This window comes from Hypanus sabinus, chromosome 13 (assembly GCF_030144855.1).
Source record: "Hypanus sabinus isolate sHypSab1 chromosome 13, sHypSab1.hap1, whole genome shotgun sequence".
Classification (NCBI taxonomy): Eukaryota; Metazoa; Chordata; class Chondrichthyes; order Myliobatiformes; family Dasyatidae; genus Hypanus; species Hypanus sabinus.
Window position 1 is genome coordinate 43778678 of NC_082718.1, and position 11625 is coordinate 43790302.

At 38.7% G+C, this 11625-nt stretch overlaps 1 protein-coding gene across 2 annotated transcripts in view; it reads right to left on the bottom strand.

Moving 5' to 3' along the window:
- The window catches only part of lamb1a (laminin, beta 1a), a 90441-nt gene that overhangs the window by 57437 nt on the left and 21379 nt on the right, over positions 1 to 11625 (bottom strand). For both annotated transcript variants that reach the window (XM_059987528.1, XM_059987529.1), the window contains 9 exons: positions 11253 to 11373; positions 9648 to 9836; positions 9016 to 9195; positions 5707 to 5819; positions 1932 to 2011; positions 1094 to 1229; positions 855 to 1013; positions 641 to 768; positions 382 to 502 (listed from right to left, as the gene is read on the bottom strand). In XM_059987528.1, coding sequence (XP_059843511.1) covers positions 382 to 502; positions 641 to 768; positions 855 to 1013; positions 1094 to 1229; positions 1932 to 2011; positions 5707 to 5819; positions 9016 to 9195; positions 9648 to 9836; positions 11253 to 11373 — 1227 coding nt within the window. The remainder of the gene's footprint in view (positions 1 to 381; positions 503 to 640; positions 769 to 854; positions 1014 to 1093; positions 1230 to 1931; positions 2012 to 5706; positions 5820 to 9015; positions 9196 to 9647; positions 9837 to 11252; positions 11374 to 11625) is intronic.

Genomic DNA, 11625 nt, shown 5'->3' on the forward strand with positions numbered 1-11625 from the left:
TAGAGTTTCAATGAGCCGAAGTCAGTGAGTGAGCAGGGGACTAAGCACACATCCTTGTGGTGCTCCTGTGCTGATGGAGATTGTAGAGATGTTTTAGCCAATCTGGACTGACAGGAGTCGACAAGTGAGGAAGCCTAGGATCCAAGTGCAGAAGTGGGGTATTGAGGCCCAGGTCTTGGAGTTTATTGATTAGTTTTGACATTTTAGTAACACCTATATCAGTAAACACTATATGATTAATGGTGTGATGCTGTGTTCATAACTTATTTTGCACATTTACCACAAGAGTGAAAACAACAGAACCCCAAAGGTTGAAATATTTTTATCAGACATGCACTCAATTAAATTTAGGATTCCAATGATTATTTTAGTTATACCTACCGAATCTATGAAGATATAAGGGGTATCCATTTCATCATCTGAAGAATATTTTGTTAATTCTAACCGGATGGTGTAGTTTAGTCCTTTTTCGAAGCACACAGGCCGAGGAAGAACCACATACCTAGAAAAATATTACCAATGTCGAGAGTTAGTCAGCTATTGTAGATGAACAAGTCTTTGCTTAAAATCATTTTAGCCATTTCCAAATGGATTATTCCCCCCCCCCCCCCTTTACATATGTAATTATAATGATTCCAACCTGGATCCTGACGGTAAAGAGAAGACTTGGTTGTCATCATCAGGAATAGTATTCACACATCGACTGCCAGTATGAATCGCACCAGGTCTTAACACCGTTATTTTTGCCTCCTCCCAGTTTTTTGGCAGCTGAAAACAAACCAAAAATCATATACATGCATAACTCTTTTTTTTAATAAAGATATTAAGCATGTTGATAAATACAGCCTAATCACCTGTGGTTCGTAGCGAATCAATATGTCATATTCCATCGAATATGGAATGTCATTTATGTGGAATTCTAGATATGCTCCCTCAGGAACACGTCCAAATCCAATTCCTGTCCAGGTTGGAGATCGATCCTGTGGATATCGTCGCTGTATTACAGTAACTCCCTGCAAAGAATGCCACAGCATTAGACTGAAAATAATGAACATGAATGAACAGTTTGCCTCCGTCCACAGAACTAACTTACTGGACCCAGGTGAGCTCCCTCAGCCTCGTATGTGTAATGGTCCAGTGCAATAAAGTAAAACCCAGATTCAACTTCACTGCATCGACGCCCAGCCATATGCTCTTTACATGGACACTGGCCCGTCTCGGATGAACAACTAAAGCCAGAGAGAAAAAGTAATTTGCTTTTAACAACGTTGACAAAATCTTTGTGCAATACATCAAGTACTCTATCTAACATGCTTCGGCATTAAATTTCTACATGGACAGCTCATTTAAAGGAGGGATTAATTTGCAGATAAGATTCTGCAAATTGGCAGAAATGCACAGAGTTTATTTCCAAACTGCATTGCATGAATATTTAAGTTTGTTTTTGTCCCATGTTGAAGTTACTCAAATAATAGACTTCTCACTAGCAGCAGCAGTATCACAAAAGACAAACTGTCAAATCTTACAATACTCACTTAATTTGCTATTAAACAATTTTAATGCACATGGCAACACTAACTAGCAAATGCAATTCATGTGGATTAAGTATAAAATGTTCATGTGATTACTCTTGAAAATTGCTGACAGCTAAGCAAATTTCACTCAGAGTAACGAGTTAGGAATAATACAATTTTTTTCCTTTAAAATGCAAAAATAAATTAAGCTTTAATTTGTCAAGCATTTATCACAAATATTAGAGATGGCAAAACATAGGAATTATCCAATTATCTTTAACTATGATAAGCAAAATAACCAGATAAAATAAAGACGTCTAGCAGTTTGAGATACCTACTTCTTATTCAAACTTCTACAATGATTAATTCATTGTGAACTCAAACTTCGTTGGTAAATTATTAAGAAACTAGTCTTACTCATTACTGTAGGAGCCCCCTAGGTCACAGTCACAAGGGCGACACCCATCCAGATCATTGCTCAGTCCCCAGTGCTGAGGCTGTAGAACAATAAATCCTTTTAGTTTTAAACTCATGTCCACATTTGAGCTACAAGAAAAAAAATCATGTATGTTCTAAAATCATGTGGTGCAACTCAAATCAGAAGAGTCAGAATCAGGTTTATTATCACCAGCATGTGTCATGAAATTTGTTAACTTAGCAGCAGCAGTTCAATGCAATACATAATCTAGCAGAAAAAATAAAGTAACAATAATAAGTAAATCAATTTACAGTACAAAAAACAGAAATAATGTACATTAAAAAAGTGAGGTTGTGTTCACAGGTTCAATGTTCATTTAGGAAACGGGTGGCAGAGGGGAAGAAGCTGTTCCTGAATCGCTGAGTGTGTGCCTTCGGTCTTCTGTACCTCCTGGTAACAGTGAGAAAAGGGCATGACCTGGGTGCTAGAGGTCCTTAATAATGCATGCTGCCTTTCTGAGACATCGCTCCTTGAATTCGCTGGAAAACTGCAAATGTCACTCCAGTCATCAAGGTAGTGAAGCAAAAGAAAGGAAATTATAAGGCCCTAGTCTGATATCAGCTGTTAAGGATGTGGTTTTGGGGTACTTGGAGGTACTGTACATGATAAAATAAGGATTAGTCAACTTGGTTTCCTTAAGGGAAAATCTTTTCTGACAAACCTGTTGGAAGAAATAACAAGCAAGATGGACAAAGGAGAATTGGTGTACTTAGATTTTCAGAAGGTCTTTGACAAGATGCCACACATGAGGCTGCTCAACAAGTTAAGTGCCCATGGTATGACAAGAAAGATACTGGCATGGGTAGAACATTGACTGAATGGCAAGATGCAAAGTGTGAGGAAGAAAGGAAACCTTTTCTGGTTCACAGCCAGTGACCATGGGGTCTGTATCGGGACCACTTCTTTTTACGTTTCATGTCAATGATTTGGATGATGGAATTGATGACATTGTAGCCAAGTTTGCAAACAATACAAAGATAGATGGAGGAACAGGTAGTTTTGAGGAAATCAGAGAGGCTATAGAAGGACTTAGATTAGGACAAAGAAATGGCAGATGGAACAGTGTCGGGAAGTGTATGGTCATGCACTTTGGTAGAAGAAATGAAAGGGTAGGCAATTTTCTAAATGCAGAAAATTCAAAAATCTGAGGCGCAGAATTCCCTAAAGGTTAATTTCAGGTTGAGCCTGTGGTGAGGAAGGAAAAGAAGACTAAAATATAAAAGCAAGGATGTAATGGGTCTTTAAAAAGCACTGGTGTGGTCTCACTTGGAGTAATGTAAGCAATTTTGGGCCCCTTATCTAAGAAAGGATGTGCTGACACTGAAGAGGGTTCAAAGGATGTTCACAAAAATAATTCCAGGATTGAGGTTTGTCATATGAGAAGCATTTAATGGCTCTGAGCCTCCACTCACTGGAATTCAGAAGAATGAGGGGTGACCTCATTGAAACCTATCCACGGTCAAAAGGCCTCTATAGAGTGGATGTGGAGAGGATGTTTCCTATGGTGGGGGGAGTCTAAGACCAGAGGACACAGCCTCAGAATAAAGAGATGTCCCTTTAGAACGGAGATGAGGAGGAATTTCTTTAGCAAGAGGGCAGTGAATCTCCACAGATTCATTGACACAGGCAGCTGTGGAGGTACATTTAAGATAGATTGATAGATTCCTGATTAGTCAGGGCATAAAGAGATGTGGTGAGAAGGCAGGAGTTTGGGGCTGAGAAAGAAAATGAACCAGCCATGGCAGCTATGGCAGACTCAGTGAGCCAAATGGCTCACTGGCCTAATTCGGCTCCTATATCTTATGGATGACAGTACATAAAAAGAACGTTTTATAAAAATCACATTACTGCTAAAATATAAAAAAAATATCAATATTGAACTCAATATGGGATCTGGTAAACAATCAAGTAATTTTTCAGTAACTCATTCGCTATGGACATTTTTCCTGTTACCAAATACCGCGGTCTCTCATTATTGTATATTAAAAATAAGACGGTATAAAAGCCTTCATAATTTCACAAATCAATGCAAACTCTGATTTTTTTTTGAGGGGAGGAAATCTTTGAGGCACTGTTGTACTCCAAGTTCTGGATTATATGTTAAACAGACCCTACTTACTGCTTCCTAATAGAGTCAACTTGTTACAACATTCCACTGTTACGTACCCCGTAACTGGGTCACTTACCAGCAAAGATAGAGAGGTCCGTTGAAGTCTGATGGTATTATTTTTAACAGTATTTATTGATAAAAATACACAAAAATAATATCAATGCAAACATACAGATACAGATAGTATACGTCGTCAATACTAAATCTAAAAGCGCAGATATAATAATAATCAATAAGAAATAGCTCTATCGTTGTCTAGGGGATAATGTATTGTCCGATGGAAATATAAAAGTCACTTTAATTCATTCAAGCTGCAGCTTTCTGGTTGGAGAGAAAGATGGGTTAAAACTTGCCCATTCCGTTTATGATGTCAATCCTTCGAGAGTCGTTGGGAGTTGATTTCCCCGTTGTTAGCTAAAAACCGTTCTTCCATGGTAAAGGACCACCGATTCCGGGGCAAATGGAAACGGATGCACGTGGCCTTCCCACCAGCTTTTGCTATTACGGGATGGCTAGCGTTTCTTCTGGTGCGACTGAGGGGCTGTTCCCACAGACCCCCTTTTTATCCTGACTCACATGGTCTCAGATGTCAATCAGGTTGGGATGATGCAATCCCTCCACCAACCTCCCCCTTGGTTCATTGCCTGGGGCTTCGATGCATCATACAGGATTCAATACACAATCCTGTCTCCAAGAGACAATAGCCGGTATCCATGGCTCCGCTTTTCGGAGGCCAGGACACATTCCAACTCTTGGTGGATTTTGCATGTCTTTCTCTCATTTCCTGGGTCTCCTGAACTAACTCAATAGTGATCTTGCGATTCTCACAAAGGAGGGGGCTACCCCGCACCCTTCGGCCCCTCAGAGCAGTGCACATTCGTAACACCACATACTGGTGTCTGAAAACCTACGGATACGTTTCCATCTGTACTGTTAAAACAATAAAAGTTCCACTGTATTGCACACTGTTCTCCTCACAACCCATTCTCCACCTTCCAGAAGAACGCAACTCATACTGCAACATGGAGAGACTGATTAGTGAGTAGCTTGCCCATGAGACATGGGGCCCAGGGCTGTATCCCAGCTATATTTTTGTGTATTTTTATCAATAAATATCTTTGCTGGTAAGTGGCACTGTGTGAGCCTTTGCTGCGAGTGATGGCACCTCATGTTAACTTCTAATCATATTTTAGTGGTATTAAGTTGAAAACTCGTGTCATTCTTTCAAATCTTGTTCAGCAAATCCAAAGTATTCCAAGCAGAAAATATTTTACTGGATTATCACCCATGTAATTCCCAGATAATTGTGCATTGTTATGAAAAGCAGTAATCTTGTGATTTTTCTTCCAGAGGTTTTCAAAGAACAATTATCTAAGTACATATATAGCATACAATCCGGAGATTCATCTTCTCCATAGACAACCATGAAACAAGAACAACCACTGAATCTGCAAAAAGAAAAACTGTGCAAATGGCAACAAAAATTTGAGCAAAAAATCACAGAATATAAAACGCAAAATCAAAGGGCATATTTCAGGTCAGCTCTGTGCTCCCTACCTGACGTTTGCCCCGTTTTTCTACTTTTGCTTTTATATTTCACTTACCAGACATTGATCGCAGTTCTTGCCCATCACCAGACGTTTACAGAAGCAATTCCCTGTGACGTCGTCACATGGAGATCCTCCAGGATGAGTTCCCAAATGGTTACAAGCACATGCTAAATGACCAAACAAAGCCATTGTCTCATTTAGAAAACTTTCAGCAGCAATCTAGAAAAGGTTTAAAATAACTATTGGGACAGGGATGAAAATTTTAACTCTCAGCTGAATTTTAACCTTGGACAAAATGTATATTTATTACTTTCCTTTAACTTCCCGACAGCTTCTACTTACGTTAAAAACAGATGAGGCACAAATAAACATACCAATTACTACTCTACAACTGCAGGTCTGAGATATTGATTTTTTAGCTGCAGAGTAACAGAGGCCTTTCCAGAAATGAACTTACATTAAGATTTTTGTTCACATGGTCAACAGTATTACATATTATTTTTAAATCACAGTATTTCTGCAACCTGGGGCATAAGAGTGTAGTCACTATTACTAAGGAGAAGGTGAAAGATCTGAAAGTTGACAAGTCACCAAGGCCAGATGGACTTCACTGTAGAGTTCTGAAAGAGGTAGTTGAAGAGATGTTAGAGGCATTAGCAATAATCTTTCAAGAATCACCAGATTCTGGAATGGTTCTACAAGGCTAGAAAATTGCAAATGTCACTCACTCCATTGTTTAAAAAGGGAGGGAGGCAAAAGACAGGAAATTATATACCAGTTAACCTGACTTCAGTGGTTGGCAAGATATTGGAGTCTATTATTAAGGATGAGGTTTTGGGGTAGCTGAAGGAAAATGATAAAATTGACCAAACTTAACATGGTTTCCTGAAGTGGGTATCTGGCCTTACAAATCTGTTGAATGTTTTAAGGAAGTAACAGGCAAAATAGACAAAGGAGAGTCAGTGGATGTTTACTTGGATTTTCAGAAGGCCTTTAATAAGGTGAAGCATGAGGTTGCTAAACAAAATTATATGGCATTTCTGGAAAGATACTAGCATGGACAGAAATTTACCTAACTAGCAGAAGGCAAAGAGTGGGAATGAAAGGAACATTGTCTGACAGGCTGCTAGTGACTAGAGGTGCTCCTTCAGGGATCGGTTTTTGGTCCACTACTTTCAACGTTCTAATGCTCTGGATAATGGAATCAATGACACTGTGGCCTAGTTTGCGGGAGATACAAAGCGGAGGAGTCGGTGGGATTGAGGAAGCAGGGCTGCTTGCAGAAGGACTGGACTGATTAGAATGGTCAAAGAAGTGCCAGGTGGAACATAGTATAGGGAATTGGATGGTCATGCGATTTGGTAGAAGGAATAAAGGCTTAGATTTTCTAAATGGAGAACAAATTCAGAAATCCCATGTAGGGTCACAGTGCCATCAATTCCGTCATCCAGATCATTTGAACATTGAAAGTAGTGGATCAAAATCCAGCCCCTGAAGGAACACCACTAGCCATCAGTAGCCAATCAGACAATGCCCCCTTTGTTCACACTCTTTGCCTTCTGCCAGTCAGCAAATCTTCTCTTCATGCTAGTGCCTTTTCTGTAATACGATTCACTTTAGTTTAGCAGCCTCACGTACTTCACCTTGTCAGAGGCCTTCTGAACAGGGCGGCACAGCGACGTAGTGGTTATCACAATGCTTTACAATATCAGTGACGCAGGTTCAATTCCCAATGTTGCCTGTAAAGAGTTTGTGTGTTCTCCCCATGACCACGTAAGTTTCCTCCGGGTGCTCCCATTTTTACTCACGGTTCAAAGACATAATTGGTCATTGTAAATTGTCCTGTGACTGAGCCAGGATTAAAATTGGGCGATTGTTGGACAGTGCGGCTCGAAGGCCCAGAAGGGCCTATTCCATGCACTCTTTCAATAAATAAATATATAAATAATAACTATGCCGGGGACTTGGGGTCCTAGAGCATGATTTCCTAAAGGTTAACTTGCAGGTTGAGTCAGTAATAAAGGCAAGGGTTAACATAGGAGGAGTGTTTGAAGGTTCTGGGCCTGTACTCACTGGAATTGAGAAATGGTAGGGGGGGGAGGCGGATTTTATTGAAGCCCACTGAATATTGAAAATGGACCTGGAGAGGATGTTTCCAATTGTGGGGGAATCAGAAGCCACGGCCTCAGAATACAAGGATGTCTCTTTAGTACAGAGGTGAAGAGAAATTTCTTTAGCTCGAGGGTGGTAAATTGACAGAATTCACTGGCACAGCTGTGGAGACAATATCATTGGGTATATTTAAATTGGAGGTTGATAGGTTCTTGATTAGTCAGGGCTTTAAAGGTTAGGGAGAGAAGGCAAGAAAATGAAATTGAAAGGGAAAGTAGAGTCGTTGGACCAAATGACATTTTTCTGCCTTATGGTCTTGGTCTTCCTTAGCTAGATTGCCCTCTTGCCTCCGAACACCCACTTTGCTCCCTTATCACAAGGCAACACCTGTCAACTGGATTGACACAGAGGCCAGTAACAGGTGAGCAATTGTGGAGCATTTGCCCGATGCTCATCTCGCCAGAAGTAATTCAAATCAAGCTTCAGTTCATTTCCTTCCAAATGACAGGCTCAGGCAGTAACTTCAGGCACAATACTAACTTTTAATCCTCCGCAGAAGCTGTGTTTTAACAAACCAAGAAACTATTTCCATAACACTCGTTACACTTTAAATTTTTGTTCTGCTTTACACACCCTGACTGCATTTGTGATTCTGCATTTCACTATCCAACTTCCACAAGAAACAAGAGGAGCAATAGATCAATGAAAGGAAACTAGCGTCTGAAAAGCATCAAGGAGGTTTCTCACAAGTGGATCTGGAAATTGTTGAAAAATCCCGTAAGGTTTAATTTTCATTTCTTCTTTGGGAATGTATATGTATTTGACATGAGTTTGGACTTCTCATCCTCTTCCAAATAAATATTTTTGGTAAAATGTCAAAACCAAGTTGTTAAGCGTACCAAATATTTTCTTCCATCAACTGAGCTGTTAATCGTTCTAAAAAATCTTTATAGCGTTTACAATAAAACTCTCCTCTAATAATACAAACTGTACAAGGGAAAGTAATTTAATGAAATCCAGTGTCTGCTAAGTAGACAAATTGTATTTGAAATTTGCCAGTGGAAGTTTGATTAGCACAACTGATATTCCAACTGATTTTTGATAACGTGGAAATACGCAAAATTTTCAAGTACAATTGTGAACTGAAAGCTATGTTTAACTGTGGCTTTCTGCACTCATAAATTGAGCAATAGCAGCAAGATAAATATCGAAAATGAAATAGATAATTTTCAAAGATAGGCAACAACTTACGTTGACATCCCAGTGCTTCATCTGCACTTAGTCCGAAGAAGCCCTCTTTGCACAGATCACAGCGCTCCCCTTCAACATTTAGTTTACAGCGACACTGCCCTGCTATGAGGTTAGCTGCCAGATCAGTGTGACTGTCACAGATTCCACCATTCAGTGACCCAGCTGGGTCACAGTTACAAGCTGCAGTAACAAGGTGACAATGCAATATTACGTCTCAATGTAAGAAACCTCATTCAATTTATAAAACTACAAAAAGTTGAAGTTAACTTGGCAGGTAGAACTTAACTTTAAAACCAGGTTCACAAGAATAGCAGCAATATATTAAATTGAATTATGCTCAATTCAGTCTTGCAATTTAAAGTATGAACAGAGAATATTTGATTTTCTGTCACATATCAAATCCATTTATGTGTACACTGAATATGTAATTTAACATTTTGGAATGACTTTGAAAACTCTGGAAAATCACTGTGCAAAAAAACCACTTTATCAGAAATACCACAGAAAGAATACCCAAGGCAAACATTCCATTTAAAACTTCTGAAGCGTCCCACCATCAAGTGAACGAATTACGAGGATCGGTGTCATTTACTTCTTGCACAGGTCACGGTGTATCAAATAGCAGTACTTACGCTCACAGATGTCACTGGCACGAATACTTCGTTCTGGATGCTGATAGTAGAAAGGTTTGCATTGTTCACAGTGCTGTCCCATTGTATTATTCCGACAGCCATCACAAACACCACCAGTAACATTACCAGAGGCTAAATACACAGCCATGTCAAAGTGACATTTGTTGGCACGTCCATTGCAGTTACACTCTGAAATTCAAAATACAGAAAGATTAAGATTAGATAATGTTCAAAGTACAAATAAGGATCACAACATTAAAACAAAACTCAATGCACATGTAGAGGATAAAATGTCCCAATTGCAGTAGTGTTGATTTTCGGCTACTAATCTGGAGAAAGGTTTTACATTAGTTACCTGTAATTTCCCAGCATCTGTAAGCTTAGAGTTACTTTTGCATGAATGGGATGTCTTTAAAAATCCTTTGGATAGTTACAAAAGGTTTCTAAATGCAGCAACAAGCCAAGAGTTTAGATTGTTGCAGATCACATGATAAAATTTGCTCTGATCAAAAATATTTAAATAAACAGAGCAATGGGAAGAATAGAGATTGAATCAAAAAGGTTTAAATAAATCTTTATTAAATTTATTTACAAATTTTTAATGTAAATATAAAAATAAACATTCTTGCACCCTGAAAATGACACCCACAGAGTATTTTTAGTAGCGTTTTCATTTTCTAAGCAATCACTACTTTTCTCCATTAAAGTAACTTTGTCGCAATGACAAATGCTAGAAAGATGCATGACAGCAAGGACGCACAAGAACTAGGATTTTATAACCTACTTCCACCAATGGTGTACAAGAACAGGAACTATAGACAAGAATACAGTGCATTTTGCTACCACTACACTGTCCTTTAATGAAAACTGTCAGATAATAACATAAACTTATCTGCAAGCTTCTGAAGTGGTTTAGTAATTGCCTCTTATCACTAATATTGTCTTGGGGTATAATCTACTCAGGATGCTACCGTGGTTTCACTATTTTGCAGTTAAAAGTTTATACAAAAGAATTATCATTAAATTAGTCATCAAAATCTCAAAAGGTCATGAGTGTGGACATTTCATTAAATTCAAACAGTGCCTAATTTGTACATTATTTATTGATTTGCTTTTTAAAAATCTGTGACGCAGATGAGGAAATGAGCAAGTTATCTGGTAGTGCAATTCTTTCTGTTAAGTTGGCACAAAAAGATGACAGGCTGTACATTTGGTGCGGGAGAAAGATCTGAAATCATGTGGCATAATTTTCTCATTCATGGCATAGATGTGGTCTGGACCATCAAGAGTAGTGGGCTTCTATGAATCTACATCTTCTGTGAACAATTACACTCAAAGGAAGCTTACTCCACAGCAGGAAACATGTTTCCTTTTCTCCCCTCGTGTTTGGCTATTCTCAATCACCTTTCCTATTTGCTCAGCTTAGAATAATAAATGGAGCATAGACAGAACAGAACATTTGTCTGTGCTCCACGGACAAACTGGCCTGCCATTAAGAATCTTACTACTTTACATTTTAAAGATTTTGATACCACCTACAAGCAAATACAACCTGTTAAATTAAGATATTTATTATCAAATGTGAAATTCTGCTATGAAACCCACTTCGGCAAGCATTGCTGTTGCGTCCTTCAGCAGGTTTCCAAGGTACATCCTGGTGGAAATCTTGACACAGCTCACAGTTTAAACCTTTAGTGTTGTGCCGACACACACATCGACCATGTACCTAGAAAGCAAATACTTCAAATTTAATTCATTGCTCAAAGATCTGTTTCAGTGTTGTTTCTGCAACATAGAAAACAGGTTTATTGGCTTTGACTTGTAACAGGTTCATTCATAATAATTCAGCATTACTAGATTCAACAGTTATGCATCTGAAGTAATATAACAGTGTGATTCACAAGAGACTTGAAATTTCTATGTGCTCCCATAATGAAGAATTGTAAATAGTAAGCTAAGTGCTTCATTTACCTTAAAA